The following is a 21315-nucleotide window of genomic DNA, read 5'->3' as shown; positions in this document are numbered from 1 at the left end:
AACTACATGTTCGCTTTCGTCTTAGTGAAGGTTGTTGGTTTGGGATATATGATACAATGTTGACACGTACGAAGAGAAGACTTGTTCATATTTACCTTGCTTGTCTTAAGAATATATAATTGTTTGGCATGAATTCTTGGTTGCAATATTGCTCATCCCTTCCCCTGGTAATTAACTCCCAGCTGCACTAGCTACTTATGACTATAAAACCCTAGCATCAAATATAAAGAAGGTATTTCGAGCTGTTGGAGTGGTAAACTTTTGCCTATGATGTAGCAAAAATATTGCATTATCGGCCATGTATATATGCTGCAGAATCCATATTCACGTAATCAAGTATAACAGCATAAATATTAGAGTATAACAGTACTGGTGTTGCTAGCTCCGACTGCAAACAATAAAAGAGTAAATTTATTGTAACAGAAACAGTATATTCTAGATCTAAATTCTTCCATTTTATGATTTACAATTGCATCATTGTTGTAAATAATAAAAACTATTTCAAAAAAAAAAATTATTTCACATTGAAAAAACACAATTTACTTCTTGTGAATATATATATATAAAAGACTTTTTATCCCACATTAAAAAAAATAAAACCTTCATCTAGGTTTTATATAATAAATTTTGATATGAGATAATAATCAACAAGAAAAGAATAGTGGGCTTGCATGCATAAGGTTGAGCCAAACAAGAGGAAAATCCGTGATTGATTGTCTCCCTGTGCGCGATGCAACGCTCGTATTTTTTGAACATTTTATCTTCAACAATAATTGTTTTTGGTCCTTAAACTAGATCTATAATTTTTAAACACTTGGAATAAATTTTCTAACAGTTATAAAATTCTAACATCTTTTTTATTTTAGATTTTTTTAAACAGTTACAAATCTTTAATTCTCTAATAGTTATTTTATTTTTTGAATTGTTGTAATAACTCTTTAATTTTTTAATTTATTTTCTGCCTAACTATTACATGCTAGCAGCTTATGTGTACCATGTACAATCAAAAGTGCTTAAAACCATTGTCTTTTCTTGTGTTTGCAAAACTTGTTGGTATTTACTTTTGCTTTTGATCTAACTGTTTTTGTGATCTTTTTTTTAGAGAAGTAACTTCTTAAATCTTAAAAGATAGCTTTGTGTTGAGAAAATATTTTTAAGATTAATAATGTGTATAAGCTTGAAGTTTTATTTTGTTTTTTCTTCACCATCATCGTATTTTATTTACTACATTAATTTGGCAACAACTACAAAATGGGGATGAACAGAACGGTCTTCGATCCACTTGAAAAACATAACAAATAACCAGGAAAAAAATAATGCACATAAGTATAGCTTTCGCAAGAAATTAATGGTTCTCTCTACAATGTGGACGCAAGGTAATTAATCAAGCTTTGAATGAAGAGGGGAAACAAGGAGACTTGTTCCATGTTTTGAAGTACTGAAACCCTAAAATTTCCCTGGCCTTTTCCTTGGTTTTTGAATTGCTTCCACTTTGTATCACCAAGCAAATCTTAGTCATTCCACCCACCTCCATAAATTCTTGAGCAGCCTCACCACTGCTAGTACAAAATCTTAAGACACATGACAGCAAACTTATTGATTTATCATCTCCAACATGGGAAACCTTCAAGATCTTTGATACCACAGCTGCCATGCCTGCTGGATGTGACAAAAAGGCCGCCCGCCCTTCTGCTTTCTGGCACAGTTTTTCTAGAACGACTAACATCATCTCGCAGACATGCCTCTCATTTTCCTCAGCTAGCAACTCGATCAGGATCGGAATGCATCCTCCCTTAATAGCTTTCTCTTTATTCTTCCCATATGATAAAACTCTTATTAAAATAGCTAAAACTGCCATGCTTCCATGTTTTGAATTTTGGTCCTTTAATATCTCAATGATATTCTCAAAGAACTCAAATTTAAGTCCTTCCTTGTACATGTCATCTACCACTTCGAATATGGACTTCAGGACAAGAGCAGCTTGAATTCTAAGCTGTAGATTGCTCAGATACTGTGTCATAATTGAACATAGTGAACAGATTAATAGGCCATTTTCATTTTGTGAAACCATCTTTAATGCCTCATCAGATGGACATAAAAGACATAACAAAGACACCGCTTCAGCGATCACCGGAGTGTCATTACCAGTAATCTGTGGAATCCCTGGTAACTCAGTTTGTACTACAAGAGATACTGCAAGGGAAAATAAACTATCATCTCTAATGCAACTAATCCTGCTATTATCACCATGATTCTCTTGGATTAATGACTTGATCTTTCTGAGAGATTTTACCTGTAAATGGGGTTGCTTGATCTCCTCAAAAAGCACTTTCATCAAGGCATCATGATTAGGCTCCGCAAACTTTGTTGTTGATGATGATGCGTGTTGCAAGTGCCATGATTGGATCAAGCGAAGAAGATTAGAGTTTGGGGTGAGACGGAAATCAGAGAGGGGTTGTTTTGTAATAGGACAAGCGATGTTTTTATAAGAGAAAAGCCATTTCTGTATGCTTTCTCGATCAAAGGTCATACCTGTGGATATAGTAACTGGATCTTTCATAATTTGAAGAGATATTGGGCAGATAAAGAAAGATGGCACAATATGATGATCAGAACCATCCATTCTTTGAATTTCTTGTTCCTCTCTTTGCATGTAATGCTGAACTAGCAAGCTAGTCAGGATGAAGAACAGAGAGAGAGAGTAAATGCAATTGCTATAGTAGCAAATATGGTTGTAAATAGCAAGGATAGGATTAATTTAAAAGAGGAGGATGGGGTTTTGACATCGTTGACATTTGAATGGTCAAAAGAAGGCGCTGCATAATATAAGTAGAGTGGGAAAGAGATGCCACGGTGACACCGTTCTTATGTGAGTTCATTGAATCTCTTTTGTTCACCGGAGCTACGTTTATCCTTTTTTATTACTTGGAGCATTGACTGCGTTCAGTTTTCTTAACCTGTACCAACCATATAATTAAGCTCGGACTTCATTCTCGTCGTTGACTTTTGACTTGTTAAGCCAAATGCTAATTTCTATATGCATATAACTTAATTATAGTATGAATTAAGCCGAACGGAGACTGTTGAATTCGGTTTATATGTTATCGATCTTATACAAGATGGTGTACGGAGACCAAACTGCTTCCCTCGACCCGATATATTAATGGGTTTTCTCCCTTTTTTCCCCCAGTACCGATATTGGCGTTTTTCTTCTCTTCTCTTTTCTTATATGAAGAATTAAAATGGGAGGTTTTATTTTCTTATAAAAATAAAATCTTGGTATAGATGCCGTGAAGAAAAAGTTCTTTGGCATGAGGAGTGTAGTTTAAGTGAAGTAGCTTCCATAATTTCAACCAAAAGCCGTCATATGACATGGATATGGTTGTGGTAGCTCGCGTGATTTCTTCATTTTGGTGGCTTTTTGTCGCTTCATTTATTTCTTGCCCGGTTAATTATGATTCACAATTTTTTGTCTTTTTTTTTCCCTTGTAGCTTTTAACTTGAGTAAATTAATATTATTCTTTTCCTGTTTCATTTTTTAATTTGATTTTATATGGTCAATTATGCCCACATAAGATTATAAAGTAGATATTTAGCTTTTAAAATCGTAAGCATTTAATTGATAAATTTTTAAACAAATGTTTAAATAGAAAAAATAAAAATATACTATAATCAAATAGAAAAAAAAAGGTAAATACACTTGAATAATAAAAAATAAAGTGCAATATTCATGCATATTTGATATAAAAGTTATCTTACTGATCTGTAAATTTAACAGCGACATCAACTTATACTTGATTGAATATAATAGAAATGCTTAGTTATTTCTTTTTAATGTTTGCATATTTAAGTATAAATAATAAAAATACGTACTCAAATAAAAACATACACGATTGATTAAAAATTAATAAGTTATAAATTATAGAGAAATTGAATGTTACGATACAATTGAGACAAGTTGTAACATATAAGAATCACTATATATTAGTTTAAAAGGTAAAATAGTTTTCTACTAATTAATAAGTGTGAATTGGGAATCTACCAATGGCAATGGATGAATGATTATTATACATTATACATTAAAAGAATATAGTGTGTTACTTGCCCAACATATGTTGTTTAATTTTTTCTTTATCCTTGAACTTTATTCTTCCTCAATTTCATCCTTGCATAATATGTTATTGATATTTTTATGTTGATATTTTATTTTTTTGCATAGTTTTACGAATTCAAGATGTTTGGTGATATTTTAAAATATAATTAGATGTCAATTTAATGAAATTATATTTAAATTCATAGTATTAAAAAGAAGGATCGAATTAAAAACAAAACAAATAGGGTTTGTTTCATTTTGATGTGAAAAAAAAGAGCATTTTGGTATATAAAGATTTAGTTCGTGGATGTTATGTCCCTGTGGTTTTTGTAATGTACCCTAAGTATTAAACTTCATTTATTCAATGTTTTAGTCCATAAGTTTGAGAAACGAGGGAGAAAGTTACTGAAAAAAAAGATAAAGTAGTTGGTTTGCCACATTTTAATAACAACAAAAGATGATCTTGATGTCAATAAATTAATTAGCTTGTCGTTAGGAGTTCCATTGTGGTTTAGAATTTTCATCTTGCCAGAAAAATAAATTGGGGTTCAAGAAGATTTTTTCTTTCAATTTTATTTTGGATTTTTTTGTCTGTATAAAGGGTGTTTTGATGTTAGAAATAAACTTCATGTTGTTTTTATGATATTTATTGGGTTTTTTTCAAGTGAAGAAATGTTGAAAATAAGTTTTTAGAGTTCTAAAACTCGAATCTTAACTTTTTAGCCACTTGAGGTAATCAAAATCAAAACTATATTAGATGACATGTTGTTTGCCAATATGATCGACACATCTTTAATTTTTTTATTAAAAAAAAACAATAATGCAAATGACATGTCGGTGGCCCTCAAACAAAAAAGTGAAGAAGGAAAAAAGTCGTGTTCATGGGCTTTTGGCTTTGAAAGCCCATGTATGCTGACCTTCTTTACATAAGATCAAACATGTGGTCTTAATCTTTTATGCATAGTTACCTCGCTTTTTTCTGTATCTTTTTAGGTCTTTTTATTTTAAAAGTTAATGTTTTTAGGTTTTGATTAAAATGCACTCTAAATTAAATGATTAAAAAGATATTTAATTTATTATTCAATCTTACCATGTGTTTTTTAAAATATTATTATATATTTTTATGTTAATATTAAAATTTGTTTCTTAATTATTATATCCCAAATATTCCAAAACAAATCAACAATGTGCTCATGAATATTTAATAAATCTTTTTGGTTATTTTTTAATAAAGTTTTTGCATGATTTTATAACGATAATTAATTTTTCCTTTAATCATATACAAAATATTGAGACAATATTTTAATATTTTTTTTTATTGAAACTTGCTTTTGAGATCATGATAAGTTTTTATTTAAAAAACAATTGATTTTGATTAATTACAAAACACATTAATTTTCTTGAAAAAAAACACATTAATAAGGAAATTGATTTTAGATTGAAGAGATACATTTTTCCTACTTATTTTAAATGATTGAAATATTGAGACACTATTTTAATACTTTTTCTTTAATGAAACTTGCTTTTGAGAGGATGATAAGTTTTCATTTAAAAAATAATTGCTTTTGATTAATTACAAAACATGTTAATTTTCTTGAAAACAAAAAAGAGACACATTGATAAGGAAATTGATTTTAGATCGAAGAGATATTAGTTTCTTATTAATTTTAAATGATTAAGATTCTTATGAATCTTTATTTTAATTATCTTCCCCTTTTATTCAAAAAACATGCTACTAATAAAAAAATTATGTTTTATTCAAATAAAAAAAGATACATGAATAAGAAAATAATAATTCACATGATAAATGCATTTTTTTCTTCATTATTTTAATTATTCTCTTTCATACAAATATCTATTTTAATTGTAAAAGAACTAAATAAGAAGAATTTTTAAAATTTGTTTGTGATATCACTTGCGTAAATAACTAATGTGGTAATATTCTAAAAGATCTTGGACTTTTATTGGTTATATGAATAGTGCAATCTTCAAAAATTCAATTTAATCCTTAAAATATCTTATAAAATTGATGTAGTTACGTCAACAGAAGCTGAAGGTTCTGGGCAATTAGATGTAGATTTTTTATAACTAGATGAAGATGTGTCATAAATAGATTACATAGATAGCCTAATAAATATTTTTTTATGGATCAGTGGAATACGACTAGGCTCCCAAGAAGGTTTTGTCGCGTTATATTAGTATAATAAGTAAAAATGACTATAACTTTTATTTCAATCATTTGACAGAGCTCATTTTTTTTTTTCCAAGAGATCACCAAGGCCCAATTCTATAAGGAACCCATTTTTTCGGTCAATTCATTACATGAATTACTTTAAATTAGGCTTAGAAGGTTATATTGTAGCTGATTTTGTTATTTCTCGTTGTTTATTTTTGTATTTCATGTTTATTTTGGATTTTTTATAATTTTTCTTTATGTTTTAGAATTCTAATTATATAACTTAATAGATGTTGGTTTTTTAGTCTATTTAAAGAAATTATAAACCTCTTAAAGATGTAGACTATTTAGACTTTATATCAATCAATAAAACTATAAATTTAGGATTCGTGTTTGCAACCCTTTTCGCTCATTAAATTCTATATTTTTTGTTCTTTCACCTGCATAAAAAATTCAATTTGATCCGTATATATTATTTTTTATTTTTTCATTTTTGGTCCATGTAGTTTTAAGTATTTACATTTTGATCCTAAAACTTCATTTAAGTCAAATATCAGTCCATGAAATTGAAAATTTTTCAATTTCATCCATAAAACTTTATTAGAAATTCAATTTGGAACCTAAAGTTTTTTATTTTTACATTTTTTAACCTTGTAATTTTAGGTGTTTATGTTTCCATCCTAATTCTTTTTTGTATTTTTATATTTCTTGTCCATGTTGTTTTGCGTGTTTATGTAATGGTCATAAAACTTTGTTCTTCTAATGTTAGTCCCTAGAAGTTAAGAAAGCTCAATTTGGTCATAGGATATTTCACAAAAATTTTATTTGACCCATAATGGTGACAATTTTATATTTATGGTCCTTATAGTTTTAGTTATATATGTTTTGGTTCTTAAATTAACTTCATTTACCTCACATTCTAGTCCCTTTATGTTGCAAGAAGAGAGAGAAAGTTGACAAAAAGAAAGTGGAGAGAAATATTAAAGTCAACCACATTACAACCACAAAAAGATTGATGATGTCAATTAGTTCATCTTTGGAAGGATAATTCAATGGAGATGGTTTTGCTCTTTAACCATGTTGAACAAAATAAAATGAGGTTCATAAAGTTTTAGTATTTGGTTTCATTTTGTATTTTAAGATTGATTAGAGAGTGCTATGAGATTGAAAATAGGGTTACTGAGGTTGGATCTTTTTAGTTTAAACAAGTTGAAATCTAAGTTTTTGTGGTCTAAAAACTCAAACTCTGGTTTTCCAGTAAATGACATGTTGTATGCCTTGTTGCTCTAACTAAGGCTTCGTTTGTTTCATGAAAAGATGTTTTTTAAAAATCACTTTTCAAAATTTCTAATGTTTATTTACCATTAGAAAAATTGATTGAAAGAAAACACTTTTTAGTCAAAAGAAAACTTGGCTTAGTTTTCAGAAAAGTATTTTCATTTTATTTTGGACGGGATATACTTTCTAGAAGTTGTAAAAAAGTAAAAAAAAATATCATGTTATTTGTTAATTATATCAAATTTGGTCCTCATTCCTTTGATTGCTATATATTTTGTTTTTATTTATTTTTATTTTTAATTTTATCCCTTAGAATTTGATTTAATTTGATTTTTATCTCAACTTTGCTTATTATTCTTTTGATTGTTATTTGTTTTTTTTATCATTTTCTTAATTGAAATTTTTTATGTATCATATTTGGCTCCAAATCTTTTGATTACTATTTATTTTATTTCAAGTAATTTATGAAATTAGATTTTTTTTTCTCAATTTCATCTTCTTTTAACTTTTTTTATATAATAGATTTAGTCTTTTATTTTTTTTATTGCTATTTTTTATTTGAAATGATTTATGAAATTAAAATTTTTTAATGTAATCATCCTTCAACCTTTTTATCTATCAGTTTTGGTTCATATTATTTGATTGCTATTTGTTTTCTTTGAAATAATTTATAAGATAAGATTTTTCTCAATTTCATTATCCTTCAATTTTTTCATATGTTAGTTTTGGTCCCTATTTTTTTAATAAACTTGAAAAAAAAATTAAAACAATAAAATTTATTTTTCAACTCATTTTTCATGGCATAACAAAATACTGGAAAAATAATTTTCATCTTATTTTTTATGACATTATTAAACATAAAAAAATAATTTATTTTTTAGAAATTTATTTTTTATTGAAACCACTTAAAAAAACTTTTCAACAAACAAACATAGCCTAAAAAACCAAGTCATTTATAATGTCAATTCCTACTTCTTTTAGATAAGGAATTAACTTGGACTGGATACCTAAGTATATTCCTAATAAAATACTGAAGTCTAAAATAGAATGATCAAAAAAGTAAAAAGAGTGACAAAATAGAATATCATTGTTTTACATGTATTTATTTATCATTATCACTTTGCAAACTTGTTGTAAATTAATGTGTTTCCCCTACCCTAATAATGAACAAATAAGTATGAAGTACAAAAAAAAAAAAGAGCTCACTGTGAAATACTTCAATGGTCTTATAATTCATTTTGATTTACACAGTGAAATGATCATTTTACCATTAAAGGAAAAACTTAATTAACTTGATCTCAGGGGTAGGAAGATCTTTTCTATAAAATCTATTAGTAATTAAAAAAATAAATAGGGTTAATCAATCTTTTTACAACTTTGTTACGCAGTGTACAGGGGCTTTATGGGCTTTTCAAAAGCAATTTAACAGTAAAATAACTTAAATTCCTTTTAAAATCAAAATTTATTGGCTTTGGATGCAAAGGCACTTTCATTATTTAATTCTAGCTTCTTCTTTTTTTTATTTTAAGGACACGTTCGATGCACCTCGTACCCCTGTCATGGTGGTGAGACGCATGTCACCAGATAATTTGTGGTTGAGCTTCAGCTGCATGTTTTTTCTTCCCTCTCTCTTACCTTTTCCTCTCCTTGAAAAACACTTTGAACATTGCAAAAAAAAAAAAAGAAGTCTAGTTATTTACTTATTGAATCAAATTAGATTCTTTTTATTTTTATTATTATTGTAATGTATTTGATCTTGAATTTTTTATTGATTTTTTTTAATTTCATCAATTGACATTTTATTTTTATATCAAATTTGATCCTCATTCTTTTGATTGTTATTTGTATATTTTTTTCTTATCTATTTATTAATTGAAATTATTTTTTAATTTCATCCCTAATGATTTGATTCTATTTTTCTTTTCTGTCAAATTTGATCCTCATTCTTTTCAAATTTATATTTTTTTATATATTTTTTAATTTCATCCCTAATTATTTTAGTTGGTTGAGAATTTGACATTATTACTTTTTAGGTTTGTCTTTTATGTTGTAATTCGGTCTCATAATCCGTGTCAAGAGCTTTGAAGATTAGATTAGATCGTTTTAGTTGTTTTTTGTCATTTTATTATTATTTTAATTTCATTAGTTGGAAATTAGTATTTGTTATTTTTTAAACTTTTTTTCTCTATGTAGTTATCCCGATGTCATGCTTCGGGTCATGGATTCAGCAGGTTTATCAGGGTTGACTCAAGCATTTTTTCTTCTTCAATTTCGCCTTTAATATTAGATTGATTTTGATAATTGAGTTTTATAGTTTTATTCAATATGTTTTCCATAAAGTTATCTCGGTCTTACAACTAGGTTATAGATTTGATGTGCTGACTTGAACGAACTTTGTATAATTTTTTTTAATTTTTTTTTAATTTCATGATTTTATTTGTTGATAATTGAGATTTTTTTTATTTTTTTTCTATGCAATTATTTCATTCTGATTAAATATTTACTTTGTTAATAAATAAAAACATTGAGATGTTTTAGAAATACTGTAAGAATATATTTTTATAATATTGAAAAACATTTATTTTTTTTACATTGAATTATTGTTGATTTTTTTATTTTTTTTTATTATCAATATCTTATTTTATAATTATATTATTAAATTAATTTAAATTTTCTTTTAGAATATTTACAATTTTTTTATGTTGAATAAAAATAAATAGCGCGTACTTTCTATCCAGTGACTTTACTGGGCAACATTGGTATTATAAAGTTAAGACAAATGTATATATATTTTTCTTTTATGTTATAAATCAATTAATCAAATTAGTAGAAGTAAATTAATTAAAATAATTTTGATTTTCATGATTAACCAGCCAGCAAAGAAAGAGAAAGGAATCTTTTGCTTCTTTAGGGCTATATTTATTTTTTGAAATTTTTTTTTGAGAAATCACTTTTCAAACTTTCCTGTGTTTATTTGTTATTAGAAAAGTTGGTTAACAGAAAACACTTTCCAGTCAAAGAAAAATTTGGTTTGGTTTTCAGGAAAGTGTTTTCCTAGAAAATTTGGGCGGAAAACACTTTCCGGAAGTTATGAAAAATTTAGAAATGTCATATTATTTCCTGATTATATCAAATTTGGTCCTCAAACTTTTTATTGCTATATATATTTTCTTTTGAATATTTATTTTTCAATTTCATCTCTTAAAATTTATTTTTTATATTAACTTTGATCCTCATTTTTATAATTGTTATTTGTTTTTCCCTTATCATTTTTTTTATATATCAAATTTGGTCCTCATTCTTTTGATTGTTACTTATTTTATTTGAAATAATTTATGAAATGTTAATTATTTTTATTTTTATTTCTTCATCTTTCATGTTTTTTTTATTTTTTAGATTTGATCTCTATTATTTTGATTATTATTTATTTTATTTGAGATAATTTATGAAATTATAGTTTTTTTCAATTTCATTCTCATTTAACTTTTTAATTTGTAAGATTTGTTCCTCATTATTTTAATAAACTTGAGAAAAATAAAACATTAATAAATTATTTTCTAGCTCATTTTCCATGACATAACCAAACACTGTAAATTGTTTTTCAATTTATTTTTTATTATACTGCCAAACATCAAAAAATAATTTACTTTTTTGAAATCGACTTTAAAAAAAAAAAATTCTTTCTAGAAAAAAAAAAAAAAACAAACAGATTCTTGAAATTATCACAACCATCCACCAGTCTTAAATTATTATCCGATAATCTAATCTTAATTTGAAATCATTTTCTTTTCTTTTTTTCTTATCAAATAAAAAAAATAAAAGCATCATAAATCCAAATAATCTTCATAATTATCAACAACCAACCAAACCGAGAGAGAGAGAGAGAGAGAGCGCTGTTGTTCAATCACCAAACCACAATACTTGATTGAAACGAAACGAAAAGAAGGAAAAATTCATTGAAAGAAAGAAAGAGAAAAGGTAGAGATGGCGAATCTGTACGTGACGGCGGTGCCACCGGCGGATCTGAACAGGAACACGGAGTGGTTCATGTATCCAGGGGTTTGGACTACTTACATATTAATATTGTTCTTTTCTTGGCTTATTGTTCTCTCTATCTTTGCTTGCTCTCCTGGCATGGCTTGGACCATCGTCAATCTCTCTCACTTTGCCGTACGTTTTCTCCCCCTTTTCATTTTATATATATATGGCTTGGGTTAGCTTACAATTTCTTGATTAGGGTTTCATTTTTTTTCCTTCTCCATTCCTAGTGGTTGAAGAAAGATAGCCAATTATTATTATTATTACTGGATGGAGTGTTGGTGATTGCATGCATGTTTGGTTTAGTTTGCTAATTTGTCAAGTTTCCTTAGCTGCATAATACTTAATTCAGATTATTGTATTTGTCATCAAATGATAAGACCGAGGATTAGTGTTTCTGGTTGTAAATGGTAAAATGGGCTCCTTTGTTTGTTGCAAGCAAGGACCTTGGTCTCTGTGATTTGTTCTTTACAATGAGCGGAAGAGTTCCATTGCCAATACAGTATTCCCCGCATTTATTAGGTTGCAAGTCTTGGTGCAGATAACTCTATATCAACTTTTTTTTTGTTGTTGTAGTAGTAGTTAGCATCCTCATTTGAAGGATTTTGGTCCAAAAAATGACCACAAGCTATCATCATGAAAGAGTGCTAAAAACCAAAATAAATAAGATGTCCAAGTAAACACAGCAAGTGTTGATTAGAGTGTGACCTTGTTAGGACGGTAGAATGGTTCTGCAACTCACCACAGGCATGTTACCCTCCTCCTTCCTCAAACCTGAATCCACCTTGTGTATTGCTTCCAATTCCCTTAGTACAAGCAGTGTGAAATAAATTGAAAAGTGCAACCTCAAGAAACTTTACCAGCTATGCTAAGGAGACATGAGCATTAGTGTACATGGATTTAATGGGAAATGCATAAAATCTGTGAAGCTATATGTTTTGAACTGTTAGCCTTGTCTGGTTTTGTTCTAGGCTTAGGTTACTAAAAGATGTGGGAAACACACATGTTAAATTATGACATGTTATAGATTCATAGGTTGTGGATATGCAATGGAATTTGCCACCCTATGATGGGCTACTTACTTTCATGTAACAACATTATGAACTGATTTGGGTATAGGGTTTGCTTGCTGCAGATTTGAATTTAAAAAACTTGATGTTGGGGAATGCCTGTATTGTTTGAACAGAAACAATGATTTAAAGAGTTTCTAATAGAGTAGAATGAAAGCTTTTGTAGTTGTAAGAAATGGCAGAATAGATACTTTTTAATAGGTATCATATTTCTTTTTCTTTGCATTAAAATGGCTTAATATTGGTCTGTTTTCTACCATTTGTACAACTGTTCCTTAAATTATCGTTAACCACTATGACAAGTTCTATGTTCATTTCAGTGCTCTATCTGTTTTCATTTCCAGTGGCAGCTAAGATGCTTTGTTTTTTGTGGAAATATGATTGATTAGAATGATTCACTTTTCAGATCACTTATCACTTTTTCCACTGGAAGAAAGGAACCCCATTTGCAGAAGACCAGGGGATCTATAATCGGCTGACCTGGTGGGAGCAGATGGATAGTGGAAAGCAGCTGACACGGAACAGAAAGTTTCTAACTGTTGTACCTCTGGTGCTGTAAGTTTTCTGGAAGACCTTTTATATTTTTAAGTATGCATCTGTACACACATGAGCTGGCATGCTTTCTATTTCTTCATCTAGAAAAGCTTCTTGTTCATAGTTATATGCATGTTAAGCAAATATTTCCTGACTTGCTTTGTACTCTCTGTCAATCTCATTGTTTGTAATGTATGTACAGAATGATTGAATTGTGTAAATACGTGGAAGTCATTGTCACGAAGCTTGAAAAGCTTTCTCTCATTTGTGTGCGGGAGTGGTGTTTCATTGATGTCCTTTTCTAGGCCTGTCTTGTCATGGATTACGGCGAATAATTTTGCCCTGTTTTTTACTGTACGTGAGTTGTAATTATATTCTTTGGCAATTTAAGTCTCATTAATTGCCATCCATGGTAGACTATGTGCTTTAAAGCTTGTCTGTCAAAGTTTGAACTTTGTAATGCCATATTGTCAATAGCTATGGAGTAAAATTTGAATTGAGTTGGATAAATTCACTTAATAAGAGTAAATCTAATATTGTAAGAATTCACGGTGCTCATCAGTGAGATGCCTCGGTTTTGTCTGGGTTAAATTGCTTTGGAGAAAGCATAATGCATCTTAGATGGGCTAGCATAGCTGCAAGCCTTTGATTACTGGACTTGAGCAGCTCCCTTGGGTCGATTAAAATCTGCTTGTATTGGTGGGCACCTAGGTTCAGGCTAGATTTTTGTGCCTCTAGTTCGTGCAATACGGTTTTTCAGTCTTCAGGTTCTTCCCAAATCATGGAAAATTGTGTTGAAATTGCCTGATATGTTTTTAACCAGGAGACTATTTACCTGTTTGACCTTGTCCAAGCACGATTGCTGTCTTGTGGAAAGTTATGATTCAGTACTTAGTTTCCCCTTGACATGTTATCTGTAATAGGATGCACAGCATTGCCAAGCCCTTTTGTGTTTCATTTCATGTATTGTTTGGCACAATTAAGTGTGCATTATTGTACATTAATCTTAAATTTACTTTGATGTTGTTTGCCTATGCTTGAAATTGAGATTATACTTTCATTTGCTTTCTCTGGCAGGTACTTGATAGCCTCACACACAACTGACTATCGACATCCAATGCTCTTTTTCAACACTGTTGCTGTGATAGTGCTTGTTGTTGCCAAGTTCCCAAATATGCACAAGGTTCGGATCTTTGGAATAAATGCAGACAAGTGAGCTGGGCATTGTTAAAAAGCTGCTTTACTTGTTTAACGCCACCAATCCTTCTGCAGTTATGCTTAAAGATTATCATATCTTTGTATAGATGTTAGGACTGGAAGGATATTTGAATAAGTAATGTATTTTTATGTGCTGACTGCTTTTGACAAGTTGTTCCTTAGATGAAGGAATAACTGTATTCGTTGTACAGTTGAGAAATGTTGTGTATCTTTGGCGTATCACACGGTGCATTTTCGCAGCATTACAACTTCCATAACTACGAGTGATTATATTTCATTTTTTGGCTTGTAGCCTTACCGTTGACAATCTTGTGGCAAACCATATTCTGTCAATTAATGAACTCTTATGTTAGGTTAGTTTAGGTTTCTATATGGAAACAAATTAGAGTGGTGTAGGCTATCATCTGTCCGCATCCTATGGCACAGCTAGGAAGTGCTTGGTTTGGTGGTTCCTTAATATTTCTATTAGGTATATGTGATGTGGGACTTGGTTGCCTGACCCTTCACTCGCCCACTCTCCCTAAATAATGTTTGTTAGACGAGAAAGGTTTCTGCCTAACGTTGTGGGGCGTCATTTTATGCAAATTGAGGGCGACTGGAAAACAAAACTGGATCGGTCCCTCGAAGTTGCTTGGATTTTTTTCCTTGAATCGTGTGATACGCCAAAAAAAAATGAAACTGGCACCAATCGTTTTCCCAAGCTGGAACTACCCAGCCCATGTCCTCTAGCGACCGCTTTCCTACCCTTCTCTGCTCAATCGACGAGAAATTAAATCATAGTCGATTGATGCCACAATTGAACGTCAACGTAGCTGAGGAACCAATAGACACGAGGCAGTTCGATGACTCTAGAAGTCACAACTGCGGTCACATTTGAGTATTGTGCAGGTAAGAGTTCTTGTTATAGCATGCTATAAGGTTGAAGTGGATGATGGTTATGACGTTTAGAGTTTGACAGAGAGGCAGATCAACTTTTCTGCAGAGTCCTTGAGAGTTAGAGCCCCTGTAAGTGTTATGTTTTCCCACATGTTTCGGTTGGTTTGTGTTTCAATTTTATTCATAGACAGCGGTAAATTGTCTTTGGGAAAAACCTAAAAAAAGATGAAAAAACTGCAAATTTGGTATTTTATAATACATGGAAAAAAAAAGTTTTTAGCTCAGTTGCGTTGAGTCCAACTAGACTTGATGGGGCTCAGTCTTCACCAACCCACCATCTTTTCTCTCTCCTTTTATTTTTATCACCCACTTATTTTTTCTAGGCACACCAAGCTATATATGGTATAGCTTTATCTACACTTCAACTATAATTGCTGCCTGTTATAATTGACAGGGTAAGTTATGCAATAATACTGTCATCTTACTAGTCAAGTAGATTCAGATTTTTTCTAGACTAAGATATATATTCCCAAGTCTAGAGGAGAAGATGAGGATTTTTTTCATCTCAACACAAAAGAAAAATATCTAACTCTCTCTGTCCACCGTCGTTACATAATATCAACCTGAAAAACCCTAAACTGACATCAACATAAGAGGATTCTTTTGCAGGTAACACCCCCATCCAGCCTATTATTATCCGCGGAAAAATCTTAGATCCAATGGAGTTTTTTTTAGCTTCATCAGTGGCATCATCCATAGAAATATAAACAGAAGCCTTGTTTGTTTCCTTTTTACTGCTCCTTTACATCCTCAACATAAACATTTCATGAAAGATAACATTGAAACACTAGGAGGACGAGTTACTGAACACCCATCATCATCGTTAGCTTCAATAGATTTCTAATTGCCGGCGCAACAAATGAAAGCTCTCATTGAGGTTGTGTTAGATATACAACAACAACTTAGAGCTCTCCCTGATTATCCTTAGAGTATACAGGCCACCGTACAACTATCTGCACCTCCGATCCAATGAAGTTTTTTTTAGCTTCATCAGTGGCATCGTCCATAGAAATATAAACAGAAGCCTTGTTTGTTTCCTTTATACTGCTCCTTTACATCATCAACATAAACATTTCATGAAAGATAACATTGAAACACTAGGAGGACGAGTTACTAAACACCCACCATCATCGTTAGATTTAATAGATTTCTAACCGCCGACGCAACAAATGAGAGCTCTCATTGAGGTTGTGTTAGATATACAACAACAACTTAGAGCTCTCCCTGATTATCCTTAGAGTATACAGGCCACCGTACAACCATCTGCACCTCCTCTAGCTCCATAAATTTCACCTTATATGCAATGATAACTTCAGCTCCTAAAAGAGATTACCCTGAACGAGGTGGAAGACAATAAACATCATATTATTACTCCTACAAGGACTAGGCCATGATATCATGAGGAGCCTTCTCATATCGAATCCTTAAGATATAACCAACATAGATCAAAAATCAAGGCTTGGGGCTATAGCCTTTGCCATCGACCTCGATCTCCTACAGAGTTTTAATCCAGCACCCCGCAACCTAAAAGGCTATGTACCGAAGATAAGGAAAATGACTTGAGTCAAATAAGATATTCTTCACTATATGACAGTGTGTTGAACACTCGTCTCCCTAGATACTTTGTAGTTGCCAAGATGAACTTGGAACACTAAGATGACCTATTTGACTCTAGACAACATGTATAGAATATGAGGAGAAATTTAAAATTGGTGATTCAAGATACTAATGCCATGCGCAAAATACTTCTTACCACTTTTCGAGGATTTACACGAGCCTGGTATCACAATCTAAAGCCTGAATCCATATCCAATGTTTTAGATTTGTACAATAAATTGATCGCTCATTTCAGCATGAATATTCATACAAAAAAAGTTTAACAAACTCTTCTCCATCACTTATTTTGAGGGAGAAAGCACAAGGGCCTACTTGAAGAAATTCAATGAAGTGATGTTGAAGGTGAAAAACCTGTTGAAACTAGTGACTATAAAAGCTTTGATTAGTGGCGTGTTCAATTAATCCGTATGGGAATGTATTTATGCATTACCTAATAGAAACTTTCTCAATGTGAAGCAAGCTATGAAAAATCATATCCGCGTGAAAGAAGCAAGTGTAGCATGAAAAGAGCATCCTCACTTTTATATACAAAAGGAAATATCTCTCAAACACGACAATAGGCATCCCTCTCAAGATACCCTAGCATTTAAAAGAAATCTCAGAGTACTTGCACAAAACAGACTTATATACTCTAAGCTAATGATGATTATTGAATACCACTAGGGTTGAAGTGGTAGCTATAATAGAGAGAAATTAATGAAAGGGTGATGTTTCCCTATGAAGATGCCCTGGTAACCTATACAATTTTGCCCAACTACAACGTACACATTGTACTTATTGACGATATAAGTGTTGTGAATATCCTCTCAGAAGATGCAATGACACAAATGGATGTGGACTTCACAAAACTAACTCTAGAAAAGACTTTTTTATATAAGAATTAAAGGGAAATGAGTACTAGTAGAGGGTGCTTTGAACCTTTCAGTTACCATTAAAACACACCCAAGGTGTCACATATTTCAGCAAACATTCATGATGATCAATACATATCTCTCTTACAATGTCATTCTTGGTAGGCTTCTCATTCACAAGATCAATGCAATGATTAACAACAAATATTTAGCCATTCAATTCTCTATAGACAAGGGAGTGGCTACTATGAGGGGAAACTAATTGATCTTTAGAATGTGTACTTCAAGATGTCTAAAAGGGAAAAGTACTACTTTGTGTGTGGACCATATAGTGCCCATAAAAGAAAAACTTGAGATAAGAATAAAAGTTGTAAAAGAATTGAAGGATGTTAGCCTCTATTTAAAAGAAAATACCTTCACCATGATTGGTTCAACCCTGGGTCCAAAGTAAAAGAAAGCTTTGGTAGAGCTTCTTAACTCCCAAAAACAAAAATTTACCTTTCAACCCATCTAACATGCCTGATATCAACCATGAGGTGGTTTTTTATTGGCTAACTATTATTCATTCCTTCACTCTTGTTCGACAAAAGAAAAGGAATTTTAGAGGAAAAAAAAAACAAAAAGCCATCTCATAATAGACATATAAGCCAATAAATATTGGGTTCATTCATGAAATAATGTACCTAAAATGGCTCATCAACATGGTTATGATGACAAAGCCAAATGAAAAGTGGAGAATATGTGTCAACTTCACCGACCTTAACAAGTCGTGTGCCAAAGACACATTTCCATTGATAAAGATAGACTAATTGGTAGACTTCATGACTGATTTTGAGTATATGAGTTCTTTGAATGCTAATATAGGATATCATCAAATTTCTTTCCACCTTGATGATAAAATAAATACTATTTTTTATCACTGATCAAAAAATATTTTGTTATCGAGTCTTGGCTTTTGGTTTGAAAAACATGGGGCAATGTACCAACAGATGGTGAATAAAGTTTTCAAGAATCAAATAGACCAAAACATGAAAGCCTATATTGATGATATGTTGGTTAAAAGCATGACTTTTAAACAACATCTACAAGACGTGGAGAAGGTCTTCTCTGTTCTACCCTAGCATTAGATAAAGTTAAATCCTACCAAACATGTCCTTGCTATGAAAAGGAGAGTTTCTGTGTTCTTGGATAACAACATGGGCATTAAGCCCAATCCTGAAAAGATACAAGCTATCTTGAATATAACACCTTCTTAGTCCACGAAAGATGCCCAAAGGCTAACATGAAGGATTGCAACCCTCAACAAGTTTATTTCCCGCCTTGTAGAATGTTGTTTGTCATTATTCAAAACTCTGTAGAATATCTCTAGTTTTGAATGGACTTCAGAGTGCTAGCAAGCCTTTGAAAAGCTCAAGCTCCATCTGTTCTCCCCAAAAGTTCTTTCCCAGCCTAGAGAAAGAGATGATCTTTTTTTTTATATATGAGGGATGTAGACTTGGCAGTCAATACAATATTTGTGCAAGATGAAGGAGAATTTTAGAAGCATGTATATGATACCAACAAAGTGCTTCATGATACAAAGACTATATATATATATATATACCACCTGGTATACGACAAGCTATATATGGTATAACTTCATCTACACTTTAGCTATAATTACCACCTGTTATAGGTGATAGGCTTCATAAAATAAAATGATCGCTATCTTATGCCTCGTGACCGGAAAAAAAAAGGTCTAGATTGAAAAATGTGAAAATCAAGAAAATTGATTAATATTTTTCCCACATTTTGTTTTAGTTCCAATTTTGTTTATTCCTTTTTTATGAAGAAAAAAAGGTAAACTGAAAATATTTTTCATTAAAAAAATAAGAGAAAACAACCAAATTTTGAAACTAAATCCTTCTATATCGCGACAATCATTAATGACCATCATAGCTCAATAGACTGAGTACCTCCAAAATCATGGACAATCATCAATGGCCATCTTATCCCACATTGGGGTGTTTAAGAGTGTGATAGTAGTTGCTTTTCAAAGTGTTTTTCGCTCAGAAATGTATCAGAATAAAGATTTTTTATTTTTAAAAAATTATTTTTGACATCAGCACATTAAAATGATCTGATAACACCAAAAAAATATTAATTTAAAGCAAAGAAAAAAATAAAATAAAAATTCAAATTCTTTGAAAAGCGCTTTTGAAACACAAAAACAAACATGACCAGTCTAGTACTATTGATTTTGATTCATAAAAAGGGGAGAAAAGGTGAAAGAATTTTAAAAGGGTGTCTTAATGACAATTCATATTTTTTCAATATATTATTTTCTCTATTTAATTCTTTTTTTTTTCATTTTCTCAACTTAAATCTATTTTTTCCCACATGTCAAGGGATATTGACCATGCCATCACTTTTCTCGCAAAGAATTTCAGTGTGTGTGTGTGCTCCGATAAAATCTTAATAAAAAATTGGGTAATAAATATGTGTTTCCTCCTTTTCTAATTGGAATAAAAGTTTTTGTTGCATGGTGCTAGATCATGGTCACGTCACCAATTAATTGACAAAACTCGTTGTAGGTATCATATTAGGGGGGGGGGGGGAAAAAACCTAAAGATGAGCAACTAAATAAGTAAATTTGAAAATTCAAATAAAAAATAAAAAAAATGATTGCTAAATTTGTAGTTTTCTTTAAGAGGATTAATACGCAACACAACTACGATGGTTTGCTTTTGGGATGTGCTTAGATCAAAGAATAAGGCAAAAGTAGATTAGCTTACCAAAGAGCAAAAATCAAAGATAATGACCGAAAGAAGGTGAAGAAACATGAAGGAAGGAATATAATTATTTAGGATATTCTATTTATGATCCCGATGCAATTGCACACCAATCAATAGAGGAGCATATCTCATGCATGAACCAAATATGATTAGGCACTTCGATGAAAGACAGGAGTCTAGCTAGCACCTAGCCTGAGGCCTGAAATTGGGAAGAAACAGAAAACTTCGTCCAAAATCACAGTCATGTGATATGCACAACACATAAAAAAGATGGAGAAGAAGAAATTTGAATGGATGGATTCTCTAGGCAGGAGGGGGAGATTATTTCTAAGCACGCTTGCCCAGAGGAATGTTTGGGGGTCCCTCTCAAGACCAAGGAGAAAGGTGGAGTCGTCAGATTTTCTAAGTCTGTGAATATTAAAATAACTAATAACATGCAGGAATGATCATTTCATGGATTCGGGGTCATCCGCTAAATCAAGTGGGTGATTAAAAATTATATCAGGTAAGCTTTTAGTTGGGGCAGGTAAATTTGTTTTCTAAGTACAATTTGCTTTGATGTTTTGTTTATTAATTAAGATTGGACTTGCAAAAGAGATTTGGACAGCAAGAAAACTACTCTAAAAGGTGGGACATGCCATGTTGTTTTTCTTCTTTGGCTTCTGCGCTAGCTTGCTCCCATGAAGTGCGTTTTATGGCTGAGAGAGTCTCATCGATTCCAATGGATGAC

General features: G+C 31.0%; 2 protein-coding genes across 3 annotated transcripts; one reads left to right on the top strand and one right to left on the bottom strand.

Annotated features, from left to right (window-relative positions):
- Positions 1-1253: 1253 nt before the first annotated feature.
- Positions 1254-2746, bottom strand: LOC7486784 (E3 ubiquitin-protein ligase PUB22). Of its 2 annotated transcripts, XM_052446842.1 has the most exons (2): positions 2294-2746; positions 1254-2011 (listed from the first exon to the last, which is right to left on the bottom strand). In XM_052446842.1, exons 1-2 carry the CDS (start codon positions 2651-2653, stop codon positions 1385-1387), a joined length of 987 nt encoding a protein of 328 aa, XP_052302802.1. In that variant the 5' UTR covers positions 2654-2746; the 3' UTR covers positions 1254-1384. The 2 variants fall into 2 exon arrangements, with proteins under 2 accessions (XP_052302802.1, XP_002320209.4); XM_002320173.4 differs by having other exon boundaries at positions 1254-2746.
- An 8646-nt stretch (positions 2747-11392) lies between these two features.
- LOC7492789 (uncharacterized) lies at positions 11393-14626 on the top strand. Its single transcript, XM_002320841.4, has 3 exons — positions 11393-11717; positions 13062-13210; positions 14267-14626. The coding sequence occupies exons 1-3, from the start codon at positions 11532-11534 to the stop codon at positions 14403-14405; spliced, it is 474 nt and encodes a 157-aa protein (XP_002320877.1). The 5' UTR covers positions 11393-11531; the 3' UTR covers positions 14406-14626.
- Positions 14627-21315: the final 6689 nt, after the last annotated feature.

The sequence above is a fragment of the Populus trichocarpa genome, chromosome 14 (genome assembly GCF_000002775.5).
Source record: "Populus trichocarpa isolate Nisqually-1 chromosome 14, P.trichocarpa_v4.1, whole genome shotgun sequence".
Lineage (NCBI taxonomy): Eukaryota > Viridiplantae > Streptophyta > Magnoliopsida > Malpighiales > Salicaceae > Populus > Populus trichocarpa.
The sequence above is the reverse complement of the archived record's forward strand: the minus strand, read 5'-3'. Positions and strand labels throughout refer to the sequence as shown.